Here is a 16,357-nt window from a genome sequence, read left to right on the forward strand (position 1 = left end):
CCAGCTCGGTGCTAGGGGGGGTTTCTTCCCCATTCCCAGATTGGGGGAAACGGGGTGCAGGGAAGTTAACCTAGGGAAAACTTGTGTTTCTGACCAAGTCATTTCCCTGCCCACAGGCTTTTAGTTTAGGGGTATGCGGGGTGGACTCCCAGCTCTCTGCTCAGAGACCACTCCCTTCCGGCTCCAGGGCTGTAGACGGTGCTGGGGATCAAACCCACACCACTGAGTGTGGCCCCCTCTAAAACCACACAGAAACAAGAAGGTGATTCAGAAACACTTTTATATGGAAACAAATGCCAAAGAATGAGAACAGTAAATGAAAACTTGGTGCCTGTTGTTACGGGGCAATGTCAGTGCCCTGGACCCCCTAGTCCCCGAGGGGGACTGTGATGCTGTCTGTGGTCACAGTGCCTGAAGGTGGCAGAGCCAAGCTCCTCACCAGGTGACCCGAGCCCTGCACACCAGTCACAGCGCTCCACACTCTGCTGTCCCCCCAAGCCCCGGAGACGCCCCTGAAGAAGAGCCGGGGCCCCTTCCACAGAGGGGGGACTGGCTGTGGAAGGTCTCAGGCCAGGCTGGGCCTGGGGTACACTTTCACCAGAGGGAGCACCCTGGGATCAGCCGGGGGTGATCTCTCCGCAGAGACTGTTTAGAAGGCGTGCATCTGGTGAGCCGGAAGTGCCTGAATCCTCTCAAATCAGGATATTTGCTGAACAAACAACCCCCACCCCCACCCCGACAGCCAAGGCACCAGCATGTCCCCAGCTCCCTGCCATCACCCTAAGCCAGCTCTGAGTGGGAACCCGGCCAGGATGCTAACAATGTCGAGTTCAAGGCCCCAGCCCCACTTCCTTTCTCAGCCCGGAGTGGGGTCTCCTGGCACTGCCCACCCTCGGACATGGGCCTGGGGGTGGGGGAATCGCACATGGGCCAATCCTGAGAAGGGGTGAGGGGAGAGGAGAGTCATGTCCTGTGCTGCCCCTGCGTGCCCTCCCGACAGCTGTGCATGGGCCTGGACTCAGCAAACTGGGTTCACACAGCTGTAGTCCTCCGAGATCACAGAAGGGGAAACTGAGGGCCCTGCTGCAAAGCACTGTGTCTGGTGATGTTTATGCATCAAAAGGGGAGATGCTCCTTCACAGCCTTCACAGCCCACTTGTTGGAAATGGGGTCCTCTCCCCCACCAGTATCCTTCCCCCTGCCCTCCCCCTGCCCCGAGTTTCTCCCAGCCTGCTTCCTGAATATCACCTCCCCCAAGGGCACCTCTCAGATCTGCGGGAATTTGGGATTCTGGGGTCAAAAGTAGGCTGCTCTGGGCTTTTGGATGTCCAGGAGTGTGGTGTGCCCATAAAGTGCCCTGATGTGCCCATAAAGTGGGATTCCTGGGCTTCTTCCAGCCTATGGAGAACTTATTGCCTACAGGTGGAGGCAGGTTAGGAATGGGGGCTCTGGATCACCTGATCTGAATTTGCCCATCAGCCCTCACCACCACAGAACCCCCCCCCTTCCATCCAGGTCACCTTGCCTCCTCCCAAGCTGAGCTGCTGGCATGTCTAGGGGCTGAGGTCCAGCTGCTGGCCTGAACCTCTCTGCTCCTGGCAGCTAATGGTGCTTTCTATGTCTTGGCTAGGTGCCCCTCTGGGATCACCCTCGGGACTCCACACCCGCCCCCTTCCCCTCACACACTCCCTGCCTTCAGCTTCCCTCCCAACTCCCACCCAGCCTATACCCTCGTTAACCCTCATTCTTCATGGGCAGGGCAAGTGAGAGCCTCTTGGGAAAGTCTTGGAGGAGGTGTAGATAGATTTTCATAGCCTGCCACAACCAACCAACCCAGTTCAGGCATTAGTTTTGAGTTGATATCAGGACCAGAGTATAAATACAGCAGGTAGATTCCTTGCCTTGCACACAGCTGACTCAGGTTCAATCCCTGGCACCCATACAGTCTGAGCCTTGGCAGGAGTGATCACTGAGCACAGAGCCTGAGCACCACTGGGTGTGGCCAAAAAGAAATCTTAGAAATTATTAATGGGGATGGAGAGATAGTACAGCAAGAAGGGAGCTTGCTGTGCACGTAGCTCACCCGGGTTCTATCCCTGGCACCCCATATGGTCCCCAAGTCCACCAGGAGTAATTTCTGAGAGCAGAGTCAAAAGTAATCCCTGAGCATCGCCCCCGCCCCAGAAGACTGAGAATTGACAAAATCCCGCAAAGATTATAGCACTGGGGAGGCGGTGCTCCTGATTTCTCCTTTTCAGGAATTGTGAAAGTGATAGGATGCTGCTTCTCTGCGGGCCATTTTGCGTCCTCCGCCCTCGCCCCCTCCCCCCGTCCCAGCCCCTATGCCCTGCGCTCCTTCTAGAAAGAAACTGTCTAAAATGCTCTCCTAGTTCCCTTAAACTTTCCTGTCCTACAATTTGGCCTCTGAGGGCGTGATCTGTGGGTGTTAGGATAACCAGAGGTCAAGGGCAAGATGCAGATACCTGCGCCAGGAGTGCGCATCTGGAAGAAGGTTTAATCAATCTGTGCCAGCAGTTGGGACGGGGGGCGTGGCCTGAAGGAGGGTGGGGCGGGGCGCGGGCAGTGAGAGGGCGGCGAGGGGCCGTACCCCGTCCCCCTACTCCCGCCCTGGCTACAACGTGCAGTAATTCTGAGGTCTCGTCGCCAGAGGGCGCCACTGACCGGGCTAAGAGGCACTGCTAGTTTCTCCCAACAGTTTTGCTGTCATCAAGGGCAGACAGCAGGGGTGAACCGTGGCCCAGTGGGCAGGAGCTTCTGCTAGGAAGGAAGCCCGACGTCAGGGAAGAGGCTGGCAAGCGGCACTGGGCACCTGCCTGGTCCTTGGACGCTTGAACATCAGAACTGAGAGAGGCCAGGGCGTGCCTGGAATCCCGACCGAGCGGTCCTGCTCTGGAGGCTGCTGTGTTTGCGCAGCCCGGAGCCGGGAAAGCATCTGTGGCTCAGCGAGGAAAGCCAAGACCTGGGCAGGGGCTAGGGACTTAGCTTCGCCTCCCGGCCCAGGTCCCTGTCAGTGGGTGGATCCCAGACGTCCAGCTATGAGTCAGCTCTGGGTGCCCTGCGGTTGGAACAGGGGTGATGGCGAGGGAATGGAAACTGGGTGACCATGGTGATTCAGCGTCCCTCCGCTGGTCCTGAGAGTAGGGGTGGGGGCTCCGCCTTGGACTGGGAGAAGAAGGAGACGCGGTGGTTTGGAAGCAGTCCTTAAGGGACTCCTCTGTCCAACTCTCCTAGATGCTGAGGTCAAGAGGACATAAATGTGGCCAGAAACTGTTTCTGAATTGGGGGGGCTATGGAGGATGGAGGCTTCTGTCTGAGATTTTTTTATTGGGCTCCGTGAGAAAATACACGTGCGTCTCCTGCCCTGCGTTGATCTCTATGGGTCAGGGGTAGGTTTGACTCTGGGAGAGGAAGGGGCCTGATCCCTACCGGTTAGGGGAGCAGGCTCAGCCCGCCCGCCCGCGATGGTGATGGAAGGATTCCCCGCACAGAGCGAACTCGGGACTGGAGAAGGGAGGGGCGGTGAGCGGGCGGAGAGGGGGCGTGGAGGGGGCGGCGCCGGGGCGATACGAGGAGTGGGCGGGGCCTGGTCGCGGGGCGTGGCCGGGCTCGAGTCGGCGCCGGGACGCGGCGGGGGATGGGCGGGACCTGATTGTGGGGCGTGTCAAGGGAGTGTTGGGGGCGGGGCCTGGCAGAGGCAGCACCGGGAAGCGGCAGTTTGTAGGCGGGGCCTGACCAAGGGGCGTGTCGGGGGCGGAGAGGGGCGGGGCCGTGCCAAAGGCGGCGCCGGGGGCTGGGCCCCACTTTCCGGATGGGGCGCGGGCGGCGGCGGAGGCGGGGCCGGGAGCTCGGGGCCGCGCCCGCCGGGTCGCGCAGGGGCTGGAGCCGGGCGGGAGCCGCGGCCGGGAGCGGCCGGGAGCGCCGGGAGCGCCGGGAGCCCGAGCTGGAGCGCAGGCCCGAGCGGGACCGAGCGGAGCTCGGCGGCCGGAGCGCGGCTCGGCGTGTGGTTGTCAGGGCCTGGGTACGGTGGGCGGGTGCCGGCCGCGACCCCAGCAGACGTGCGCGCGGGAACCCGGATCGCCCCTGCGGGGCCTGGGCATAGCCTCAGCCCACGCGGGGAGGGGTGGTCCTGGGATCTGGATGGAAGAGGACGAGGAAGGAGGCTCCATCTCCGAGCTAAGCGTGAGCACGAGCCGGGAGACGAGTGGAGGCTGCACCTGGCGCCGGCCGGCGCTGTCCCGAGCGTCGTAGGCCGGACTCAGCACCAGGAGGTTTGGCACCTCAGTAGCCACGACCCGGAGCTTGGCCATAGGGAGGAACGGAATCTGGAGGAGGACCAGACACCTGAGCCGGCCCCGAAGCAAGGCCCTTTGGTGGCCCAAAGCTGATCCCTGGAGAGCCACCGGCCTTCTGACCTGCCTGCCCGGTACGGATGTGCCGCTGCCCGTTGGAGCACCATGAAGGCGGGATGACCTCGCAGGAGGCAGTGGCAATGTCTGGCCAGGCTCGGGTGGCTGGGTCCCCCGAATGGCCCCCCAGAGCCCCGCAGGCCCTTGGGTGGCCAGGCCGGGCCCGGGTGGCCGTGGCAGCCCTGGTGTGGCTGCTGGCAGGAGCCAGCATGTCAAGCCTCAACAAGTGGATTTTCACTGTGCACGGCTTCGGGCGGCCCCTGCTGTTGTCGGCGCTGCACATGCTGGCTGCGGCGCTGGCCTGCCACCGAAGGGCACGTCGCCCCATGCCCGGCCAGACCCGCCGCCAGGTGCTGCTTCTCAGCCTCACCTTTGGCACGTCCATGGCCTGTGGCAACGTGGGCCTGAGCACCGTACCCCTGGACCTGGCACAGCTGGCCACCACGACCACCCCGCTCATCACACTGGCCCTCTCGGCACTGCTCCTGGGTCGCCGCCATCACCCACTGCAGTTTGTGGCCATGGGCCCGCTCTGCCTGGGGGCTGCCTGCAGCCTGGCTGGGGAGCTCCGGGCGCCCCCCGTGGGCTGCGGATTCCTGCTGGTGGCCACCTGCCTCCGTGGCCTCAAGTCCATTCAGCAGAGTGAGTGTGGGGGTCGCTGGTGGAGGAGGTGGGGGTCAGTGTGGGTGGTTTTGTGGCCTGGCACGGGTTATGTGCTGGCATGGCTGTTAGGCCATGGTACATATTTTTTTTATTAAAAAAAAGAAAGCAAAAACAACGAAGGCACAGGGCTTTGGAAGGCACAAAAAGTGAGGCGCAAGAAGGGCCCCCGATTCCGTGAGTTTGGAGCCCCAGACTTAGACTCCAGAGGGAGTGAGTTCTGCTAGCGGCGGAAAGCCACTGCGTCTCCCCCTGCCCTGATCCAGGAAGGAGCCCCCTTTGGACAGGGAGTGCAGAGACTTGCTAGTGAGTCACAGAGACAAAATCCAAAGCCAGTTGTTGGGTTCTGCACGGGGCCAGGGTCATGGTTAAGGGAAAGGAGCTGGAGGGGCTGATGGCAAGTCAGGAGAGAGGCAGGGCTTAGGCGGGCATAGGGGTGGGGCGGGGCTGAGTGTGGGTGAGGTTTCCTGGGCGCTGCTACCTCACAGACCCTCAGCTGCTTGTTGATGCTGAGTAGTCATGGCGACCTCCTGCATCCCCATTGTACAGATGATGCAACTGAGACTGGGTGTTCCTGGTTTACCCAGGTACATTCTGCTCTTCGGGGCTAGAGCCCTGGTCCATGGGCCTCCAGATCTAGGCTCCGTTGGAAGGGGGTGGCAGGGAAGGGTGGAGACTCCAGATCCAGAACTAACTGCGGGAGGGGCCGCCTTCCTGCTTGTGACTAAGGATCGCCTGAGTTACCCCACCCTAGGGAGACAGCAGAGGCCAGTCCCGCCACACGCCCTAGGTCATCCCACCTCAGTGACCTTGTCAGGTTCTGGCTTTGGGGGGCCTCAGGCTCCCCCTCACTCTTGGGGTTCTCTTGCTCTTCCCTCTTCTAGCACAGAGGTCTTTAGATCCAGACCCGAGAGAGAGAATGGGGGCCGGAGAGGGGCGCTCCGGGGGCCTGAGCTGGGGTCAAGGGCAGCCTCCAGCTGGGCCCCAGGTTGAAGGCAGAAGTGGGCATCTTCAGAGCCAGGCCCCAGCGGCCTTGTCTCCCTCCTCCCAGGCCCTGCGGCCACGCCACAGCCCTTGCTCTATTTTTGCCCTCTGGTTACATGAGCGCTGGGCACGGAGTTTGGGCATGAGTCGGCAGTGGGAAACCTGAGCTGGGCTCCCCCGCCCCTTCCCTGGCAGGGCTGGGAAGGCCCCGGCTGGCTTCGAGGCCCACACACCTGCAGAGAGGCTCAAGGCGCCTCAGCCACAAGCGTCTGCCTGCAGGACAGGCCGTGGACGTCCAGGTCGCCTGGACACTGCGGAGCAGGTGGCAGCGAGGCCTCTGCTGCTCCCTCCTCCGCTCCCGGCTGTCATCTGCCTGGTCTGGAGGCCGGGTGCTGGCTCCAGGTTTCATGGTGTCCCCGGGGCCTACCTCCCTCATGTCTCCTGCTACCCTCGGTTCACGGCCAGCCTGTCAGCCTCCGCCCCAGACAGGAGCTCAGAGAGGGCAAGGGCTGGTTTGCGGTGTCCCTAGCACCTGTGACCCACAGCGTGATGGGGTGATGAGTGGCTCTGGCAGGTGGGATAGGCTCCATGGCCGAGCGTGCGAAGAGGGGTGCTAAGGAGGCTGGGCCCCCCCAAAATAACGGGTGGGAACCCAGCAGGGAGGAAGAGGAGAGGGCAAGAGGAGATGTCTGCTTGCCGGTGATCCAGGACAGGCACCTGCGCCAGATTCAGACTAGAGTGTCAGTGACTGCCTCCAGCTTCCTTCCTGACAGCACCCTTGGGAGCTGGACTGAGAGTTGGGGAGAACCTCAGATGCGTTCCTCCTGCCTGGGCCAATCGCTGGCCCAGGGGGGCTTCCTAGAGGCTCAGGTGATGCCACCTTCCATGCCCAGAAAAAAAGAGTTGCAGAAAAGACTTGCGGATGTTGTGCCCAGGCAGAGCCATGCATGGGGCATGGCCTGACCTGAGCCCTGCCCACTGCGCTCAGGCTGGGCAGGACACACCCCGAGGTGGAGACCACAGCAGCAGGAGACAGCCTCAGAGCTAAGGTGGACACTGATGGGGCGCCTCCTTCTTCCCAGGCAGCCCTCAGGAGACTGCTGCGGGGAGGAGGCAGGCAGTGGTCAGCATAATAATAGAAATAGTGGTGGGGCCGGGATACTGGGGATAGGCTCAGCGGTAAAGCAGGAGACCTGGGTTCAGTCCCCAGCACTGTGCCCCCAAAGGAGGGGGAAAGTAGCAATCCCTACACCCAGCTGGAGCAGGATAGGGCGTTCTGGGAAGAGGAAACAGACTTTGGGGCACCAGGTGTCAGCTGCCAGGGGCAGCGTGGGGAGGGGGGTGGGGGAGGGTTCCCAGCGGCCACGGTGACCAGCCACTGGTAGACACAGGACTTTGTGCTCAGCACCTCCTCTTCCCTCCCCGTATTGCTCCACACAGACAGTAGGTGAAGGGCAGAGATGCAGTAAGCCATGACCGTGGGTCTGGGAACAGGTTCACCTCTGGTAGAAACCTGGGCAGGTTCAGACACTGAGACAAAAAACACCAGCGGAGGGGCTGGAGTGATAGTACAGCAGGTAGGTGCTTGTCTTGCACGCAGCCAACTCGGGTTCGATTCCCAGCATCCCATATGGTCTCCCGAGCACCGCCAGGAGTAATTCCTGAGTGCAGAGCCAGGAGTAACCCCTGTGCATCGATGGGTGTGACCCAAACAGCAAAAAAAAAAAAAAAGTGGAGGTCAGAGAGGTGCTAGGGGGAGGCACTTACTTGCTGGGTCCCTGGCACTACATCTGATTCCCTGAGCACAGAGCCAGGAGGAAGCCCTGAGCACTGTCAGGTGTGGCCCCCAAACCAAAGTGCTTCAGACTAGAGGAAGGAGAGGTTGAAATGAGAGTGATGGACTGGCCGGAAAAGGGTCCCGAGGAGACCCGGGCTGGCATTTGAGTGGCCTCTGCTGGGATGGGGGTCACAGATCAGTGGTCTGCCCCCAGCAAGGGGAGGCAGAGGGCTGAGGGCGTCTAGAATAGGCTCCAGGGGCAGGTGGGAGGTTAGGGACCTTCCTGCTGGGCCAGATGACATTCACCTGAAGTTTCCACACTTCCCAGTGGCCCACAGCTCTCCGGGGCGGGCGGGCCACACACACACACAGAGCTGGTAGTGCTGCTAAATTTGGAGCGGAGGAGCAAGAGGCATCCCAATTATCTGTTCATTTCTAGAAATGCTTGAGTTGGAGGGACTGTTGCCTAGAGAACAAGGCCAAAACATCAGAATGAAACCGAGAGAAATAAGATTTCCTATTCTAGGCTTAGCTTATGAGTAAGCGTCTGTGTGCGGCTTTGGAGAGCATGCATCGGAAAATTCGGAGAGTCCTGGGAGGGGGCCCGGATCGATTACTCATTTCTTGCCGCTAGGACCTTGGAGAAGCCCCACACTGTGCTCACCCCTTTCTACTACTCGGGACCTGAGCCCCGCCTGTGACGATGGGCGACACCCCTTGGCAAGCTCCGGGTGGGGTTGAGTGTCCACACCCCGACGCGGGTCACGCAGAGGCAAAGTGGCAGGAGCTCCCCTTTCCTTGCGAAGCTCAAGGTTTTTTCTCAGGCCTGGCTTCCCCTCTGCAGCTCTTGTGTTGATCGCAAAGATGCTGATAGTGGATTATAAACAGTGGGTGACTGGCAAGCCAGACAATGGCTTTTTTGATCCCTTGTCCTCCCAAAGGTTATTTGTAAGTGAAGCAATGAATGGTCTCCTGTTTTGATTCAACTTATTTTAACCTGTTGTGTGTGGGTGGTGGTGGTGGTGGTGGTGTTGGGGATCTAATTCAGAGCCTGACACCTGCAGGGCAAGCACCCTACCACTGAGTCTCCTTGTTCCCCACCTTTTCTTTTTTCTTTTTTTGCTTTGGGGCCCACCAGAGGTATTCAGAGCTTACTCCTGGTTCTGTGTTCAGGGATCATTCTTGGAGGGTTCAGAAGACCACATGGGTTGCCAGGATTGAATCTGGGTCTGCTGCATGCAAGGCGCTACCCACTGTACTATCTTTCCTGCCCCATTTCCCAATCCCTCCCTAGCAATTTTTTTTTTTAAATGTCAAAGCCACTTAGCTGGTAAGGGGCAGAGCTGGGATATTCTGCAGGCCTCTGCAGAGTGGGGTCCCTGAGACGCAATGAGGGGCTCAGATCAGGAAAGGAAGCAGGCAGCAGGCCACAAAACCAGGAAGCTTTTTCTCTAGTGCCTGAGAGCCCCTGAGGTTAGCTGGTTTGTTTATAAGCAGCAGTTCATGTTTATTGACCTTTGGATAGCTTCATAGATTATTGTCTCAGCCTGTGAGAAGTGGTTGGAAGTAGCCCATCACAGGTGTACGGGTTATATTTCCTGGGCACTTGACTTCTGAAGGTGTACTCTGCCAGGTAAGGTTACCTGGGCTCCCAGGGGTTAAGTGCCAGGTCACAGGTCACAGCTAAATGACAGGAGGACACAGGGCACCGGCCGTGTATTCTGAGTCTGGATTCTGGACCATCACTCACGCCCAGAGCAGGGAGCCCCTTCTCCTGCCCAGGGGGCTTGGACAGGCTTCCAGGAGTGGGGGCGGGTCACTCGGTCCCTTCCCGCCAAGAGCTGATGGCCACTGTCCTGGTTGCAGGTGCCCTGCTGCAGGAGGAGAGACTGGACGCGGTGACTTTGCTCTACGCCACCTCCCTGCCTAGCTTCTGCCTGCTGGCGGGCGCGGCCCTGGTGCTGGAGACGGGCGTGGCCGCCCCGCCCGCGCCCACAGACTCCCGGCTCTGGGCCTGCATCCTGCTCAGCTGCCTCCTGTCCGTGCTCTACAACCTGGCCAGCTTCTCCCTGCTGGCCCTCACCTCCGCCCTCACCGTGCACGTCCTGGGCAACCTCACGGTCGTGGGCAACCTCGTCCTGTCCCGGTTCCTGTTTGGGAGCCGCCTCAGCACCCTCAGCTACACGGGCATCGCCCTCACCCTCTCGGGAATGTTCCTCTATCACAACTGCGAGTTCGTAGCCTCCTGGGCTACCCGAAAGGGTTTGTGGCGGAGAGCCGGGCCGGACAAGGGGCTTTAAGATCTGGGAGAGCGCCTGGGCCAACCCTGGCTGGAATCTGACCGTGGCGGGTGGCCAGGGGGAGAGGAGAGAGAAAGGGCGGTCGCCAGGCCAGGGCCAGTGGCCAGAGAGAACCTTCTTGAGGCTTCAGCAGGGACCCCCAGAGGCCCGTCTGTCCCTGCCTGCGGCTCCTTATCACGTGTCCCCCTCGCCACTGGATGGTGGAGCCACACCTGGACTCTGACGCTGCTCGTGGGGCTCGTGACACTGGTGGAGACTGCATGCGGAGCTCTCGGGCCAGACGCTGCGAACCTGTGTTCTGATAACCTTGACTATGACAAGGACGTCAATGATGAGGAGTCTTGGCGGTTGCACAATCCTTCCTCCGGGAAGTGGGGGAGGCAGCTAGGGGGCCCAGGGAAGGGCTTCTTCACAGCGGGGCATTCCTCACCTGGACTTTGGGGATTGTCTGTGCCAAATCCAGGCAGCTGCGGTGGCCTCACCCCTGGGACCCCCCCCATTGATGGGTCTTCCATCCTCAAATAAACTATTTTTGCTTGTACACGAGTGTTGGTCCTCGAGGTTGCAGCCCCGGAAGTGTAGAGAAAGGGGTGAGGCCCTCCCTGGCCACCAGCCACCCCGGAGGTGGGACATTCTCTCTGCCAGGACTCGGCCAGGCCCCAACCTAAGCTGTTTCCCAAAGCCCCTCCATTGGCCAGGCCACCATTGCCCACCTGCTGGACAGTGACTGGGCCTTCCTCTTGGCTCTCCTCCTCTATGACAGCTTCCGCACAGCCCCAGAAGAATTTTTACGAAATAAACTATAGGGTCCCACTGCTCTGGCGCAAAACCAGGACTAGTTGTTTCTGCCTAGGGACAGAGCACAGAGCAGGTGCCTTGATTCTTGTTTCTACAAGGCCCTGGGTTTGACTCTCTCTCTCTCTCTCTCTCTCTCTCTCTCTCTCTCTCTCTCTCTCTCTCTCTCTCACACACACACACACACACACACACACACACGCGCGCGCGCACTTCTGGCTCCAGACCTCCAGATCCTCAGGACCTGGCCCTGCAGCTTCATCAGGCTTCTGTCATTTCTCCCTTGGGTTCCACCTTCCAGCCTCCTCATTCTCCGGGTCCCCCAGGTCTGTACAATGGACCCGCTGTACCTGCTATTCTGTCCAGTCTCTTCCTGTGGATCCTTGTTCCTTTCCTGACTAAACCCTGCCCCAGAAGAGAAACACCAACATGTAAATCTCCAAAGAAAAATCAAATTGAGAGCTGGAGAGCGAGTTCAGGGGGTAGGGCACTTGCCTTGCATGTGGCTGGTCTAGGTTCAATCCCTGGCACACCAGATGCTCCCCTGAGCCCACCAGTTGTGATCCCCGAGCCCAAAGCCAGGTGTAAGCCCTGAGCATTGCTGGGTATGACCCCGAAACAAAATGAAACAGGGCCAGGAGATAGATCACAGGGCAAGAGCATATACTGTATAATGGGAGGCGCTGAATGGTACCACCAAAGCACCACTGGGAGGGCCCTCTAAGCACCTAGCTAGGAGTTGCTCTTGAGTGCTAACCCCACCAATTTTTGGTGGTGGTGGGCGGGGATTTGGGGGTCACAGTGATGCTCAGGGCCTACTCCTGGCTCACTCCTGGAGGACCATATGTAGAGCTGGGGATCAAACCTGGGTCAGCGTGTGCAAGACAAGTCACTGTATTGTCTTTCCAGCCCCTCAAAAACTTTGAGGGCCAGGGACAGTATGAGGTAAGGAGCTTGCCTTGCACCCAGACAACCTGGGTTCGATCCTTGCTACCTTCCGCGGAACCCCGAGCTTGCCAAGAGTAATTCCTGAGCACAGAGCAAGGAGGAAACCCAGAGCACAGTTGGGTGTGATCCTAAATATATATTTTTTAAAAATTTTTGGGGGGATCACACCCAGCGATGTTACTCCTGGCTTTGAACTCAGGAATTACTCCTGGTGGTGCTCCGGGGGCCATATGGGATGCTGGGAATTGAACCTGGGTCAGCCGCATGCAAGGCAAATGTCCTACCCGCTGTACTATCACTCCAGCCCTGAATTTCAAAAAAAAAGTTCATGAACCAGGAATATAGCTCAGCAGTAGAACATGTGTCTTGCATGTGTCGGGCCTGGGTTTGATCTCCACTCCCAAACAAAATGGAAAGGAAAAGAAGAAAGCCTGATGAAAGGGTATTCCCTAGGGCTCTGGTGCAGGGGGCAAGGACTTGGGTGGCTTCATGGAGGAAGCAGCATCCCGAAGGGTGGGTCCTGTGGGTGGGTAGTGCAGGGAAACAAGGCTATGATGCCGTGAACCCCCAGAGCCGACCACATGCCTCCCTGAGCTCTGGGCCCAACTCAGCCCCCTCTGCTCTCTCCTCTTGGGCTTTCCCTGGCTCTGGCCACAGCTCCTGGCATGGGCTGCTGCCTCTGAGGTCACCTGGCAAGACGATGAGGCCTGAATATCATTTTAACAGCGAAAAGTCTGGATAAGGGAGGGCCAGGAGATAGTACAGCAGTTAGGGCATGCGCCTGAGCAGGTTCCATTCCCAGCACTACATGGTTCCCCGCACATTGCTGGGAGCAGCCCTGGAGGCCCCCAGCACCCCCGGGGGGTGGGGGGCTCCGGTATCCCCGGCACTGCAGGACCTCAGCTGCACGGCATCCTCAAGGTCCTTGCACTGAACCAACAGCCTGGTGGGCAGGGAATCACCAGTGGGGCCCCCGCCCAAATCTTGGGCACTGCTTGGGAGTCACAAACACACACACACACACACACACACACACACACACACACACACACACACACAAGTGCACGCGCGCACACACGCGCCTGCTTAAAGGAGACCTGAAATCTAACCTTGCTCTACCCACCTTATTGTGTACCTTGGACCAGTAACTTCCCTTTTCTGATCCTGTTTTCATATCTGTGAAATGGCTTAGTGGTTGCTGGGGGTGAGAGGGAGGTGGGATGGGAGTCAGGAGGTGGGGTCGGTGCTAGTGGCTGGGTCCCTCTCTGCAGTTAGTCATCACTTTCTGCGGGGATGATCTGGTCTCCCTTTCCTTCGAGGAGGGGAGCTAGCCCAGGCTGAGGGCTAGGAAGGCCGAGGCCCAGGGAGGAATGGCTGATTTGTTCCTTCATGGAACCAGGAATCCTGGAGGACTCTGCCAGGCAGAGTCAGGCCAGGCTGTGGGAAGGCTTAGCTCCAAGTGGGGGGACGGGAGGGTCAGGGAGAGCTGTTCTAGGGGGAACAGGCATGCATTTCCTGAACTCTGCCTCCGCCTAGGCTGGCCTTTCGGAGGGAAGTGGGCCCAGGCTGAGTCACCCACTACCGCCCATCTGTGACTCAGAGATGTCCTGGCGCGGGCCCATCTCTGTGGTGTGGGCACCTCCGGCTGTCCCCTGATGCTTGGCCAGGCAGGGCAGCTATAGCTTTGGGTGGGCACTTCTTGGTCACTTAGGCCCCTTCCCCAGTCCAGGGGCCTTCCGGCCACATCCTAAGCCTTGGCTTAGGCTAGCAGAAGGGGTAAGTGGAGGCACAGGGGGCACGTGTTGCTGTGCTCAACCTCGTGACTGGTGGATCACTTGGTGGGACATTGAGGGGATTGTCCCAAAGTCTAGTTAACGCCTTCCTGCATCCTGCATGCTGTGCTCCGCCTGGCTGACCTTGGGAGGGAAAGCCCGGGTATTTGCCCCATGATCTGAGTCTCTGGGAGCAGGGAGGGACTGGGGAGATGGCCCAGAGGGCTGGGGTGCACTGGTACCACCTGGTTCCCTACCAAGTGATCCCTCCCCCACTCCCAGCATTGCAGTGGGACTTAGTTCCCCCTGCACATGGGCATTGCCAGGAGTGGCCCCAAACAAAACCAAATAGCCAAGGAACGGCGGCACGGGGCCTGAGGTGCTGACCAAGCACAAGGCCGACCCAGTTTTGTATACAGACACCTATAGGGTTCCGGAGCTCCCCAAGCACAGAGCCAGGACTAAACCAGGAGCACCACTGGGTGTGGCCCACCCTCTCCCAAAATAGGAACAAAAACAAATAAAAAGCACTCAGAAGAGCCAGAAAGAATTGACAGGGTGGAGTATATGACTGGGTTCAGTCCCTGGCATCCGATGGTCCTCTGAGTGCCACTAGGAGTAACCCCCAAGCGGAGCCAGGAGTAACTCCAGAGCACCATGAGGCAAAATAATAATAATAATAATAATAATAATAATAATAATAATAATAATTTTGGCTACCGTGGCAATGCTGAGAGCTTACTTCTGTCTCTGGTCATAGGAATCATTACTGGTGAGGCTCAGGAGGCCAGATGTGATGCTGGGAATTGAACCCGGGTCAGCTGCATGGGAGGCAGGTACTTTACCTCTGTGCTACATCTCTAGCCTTCCGCCACCTCTCTGATTTCTTAAATGGTTCTTCCAGGTCCTGCTCCTCAGCAGAGGCCAAGTCACTTCATCCCTCCAAGCCTATTTGCATCCATCCCCCCACTGGAAAGCCTGATCTCCAGGACACAAATGTCCCCGTCCTGAGCTCTCCACAACCCACACTCTGCCCCACATCGGCTGACTGCAGAGCCCTGGCTAAAGGTCACCCAGTTCCCCGCACTTCTCCAGGCAGAGGCCTGGCCCCGTCTGTGCCCTGGAACTGGCTACGGTCTCTTCTGGAAACTGGCTCAGGGTGGGCGGGGCTGATTGACAGCTCCCTCTGGGTCCCAGCACTGGCCCAGCGCCGGGTACCACCGAGGAGGAAAGAGCAGCAGTAGAGAGCGGGGCGCTGGAGCCAGACCTAGGTTCTAATCCCAGTTCAGGCTCGCCCAGGCCAAGTGACCCTGTGCCTCCAGGTGTGCAGTGGAAACAGCAGTAGAACCTACAGGTCAGCTTCAGAGGCTTCGGGGGCTAATAAGGCAAGGACCTGGGAGACCCAATGGGCAGGGCTGGAGAGATAGCACAGGCCTAAGACACTTGCCTTGCAGGGAGAAGGTGATTCCCAGACCACCTATGGTCTTCTGAGCACCACCGTTGGGCGTGGCCCCCAAATCCCCCAAACAAACAAAAAGATGGAGTGGGTCCCAAGAAATTAAAGTTAAAGGCCTCTCCCAGTCCTCCCAGAAGGCATCTCTCTCCCTCCCTCCCCCCTCTCTCTTTCTCTCTCTCTCACTTGCTCTCACTCTTTCCTCTCCCCTCTGTCTCTGTCTGTCTCTGTCTGGCTCTCTCTTCCTCCCTCCTTCCCGCTGCCCCATCAGGGCATGCTCCCCACCCCTGCCCTGGAGGAAGCCGAGGCTGTGCCAGGCATTCTGGCATTCTGCCATCGTGGACTCTGAACAGAGCTGCTGCTCGTCCCCGTCCCAGCAGCCAAGGCCCCTTCCCAGGCCACCAGAGGGTCCTTAGAGGGCTGTTCCAGGGGCCGGAGCAAACAAGGCCTCTTCTTGCTCCTTACTCTGCTCCCCAAACCCGCTCAGAGATGCCAGAAATGCTACCATCACCATGTTATGGCTCTGTGGCAAATATTTCCTGGAAATAACACGAAATATTTAATTGAGACCCATAGAGAAAGAGCAGACGAGAGTCATGTGACGGGCAATAAACGGGCCTGATAATGGACCTTCAGTTTGGCTGGATCCTCTGTAGTGTAGAAATCGAAACAAGGCAGGGAGACAGACGAGGTATTATTGTGGTCTAGGACAGTGTTTCTGCCATTTCTTCCACTCAGGACTTCTTCTCACCCAAGAAATTTTGTTGTTTGCGGAGAGGGGGGTTATACCTGGTTGTGCTCAGGGACTACTGCTGGCTCTGTGCGAGGGTGATTCCTCTTAGCAGTGTTTGGGGAACAAACAGTACTGGGGAACCAGACCCAGCCCTCCTGAATGCAAAGCACATGCTTAGCCTTTGATCTCTCTCCAGACTTAACTGCCCAAGAAAATTTTACGTGATTCCAGATTTATAGGCATGTAAAATAAGTAAACCAAAAAAAAGGAGACACAAGGAAAGATTGTTAAAAATAGTATAGAAACCATTTATTGATAATAAACCATGAATTCATTTCAAAATAATTCCTGCAACTCCCCCCACTCAGTTATACAACCCTATGTACAACTTTTGTCTGGGAAGGAGAATGACAACAGGAAAAGTGTCTTGGGAGCGCACACTACAGAACTGGTAGCAATTATTCAGACTTGGCTTTTTGGGTCACACCTGGAGATGCTCAGGGGTTAC

At 58.5% G+C, this 16,357-nt stretch overlaps 1 protein-coding gene across 1 annotated transcript; it reads left to right on the plus strand.

Moving 5' to 3' along the window:
• Window positions 1–3,839: 3,839 nt before the first annotated feature.
• SLC35E4 (solute carrier family 35 member E4) lies at window positions 3,840–10,689 on the plus strand. Its single transcript, XM_004615556.2, has 2 exons — window positions 3,840–5,069; window positions 9,715–10,689. Exons 1-2 carry the CDS (start codon window positions 4,451–4,453, stop codon window positions 10,146–10,148), a joined length of 1,053 nt encoding a protein of 350 aa, XP_004615613.1. The 5' UTR covers window positions 3,840–4,450; the 3' UTR covers window positions 10,149–10,689.
• Window positions 10,690–16,357: the final 5,668 nt, after the last annotated feature.

The sequence above is a fragment of the Sorex araneus genome, chromosome 9, assembly GCF_027595985.1.
Source record: "Sorex araneus isolate mSorAra2 chromosome 9, mSorAra2.pri, whole genome shotgun sequence".
Taxonomy (NCBI): Eukaryota; Metazoa; Chordata; class Mammalia; order Eulipotyphla; family Soricidae; genus Sorex; species Sorex araneus.

Excerpts from the sequence above, each read along its gene's own strand:
- SLC35E4 (XM_004615556.2), top strand. The coding sequence starts at position 4,451 with ATGTGCCGCTGCCCGTTGGAGCACCATGAAGGCGGGATGACCTCGCAG. Across the intron at positions 5,070-9,714 it reads CCTCAAGTCCATTCAGCAGA|GTGCCCTGCTGCAGGAGGAG; the intron begins GTGAGTGTGGGG and ends TCCTGGTTGCAG.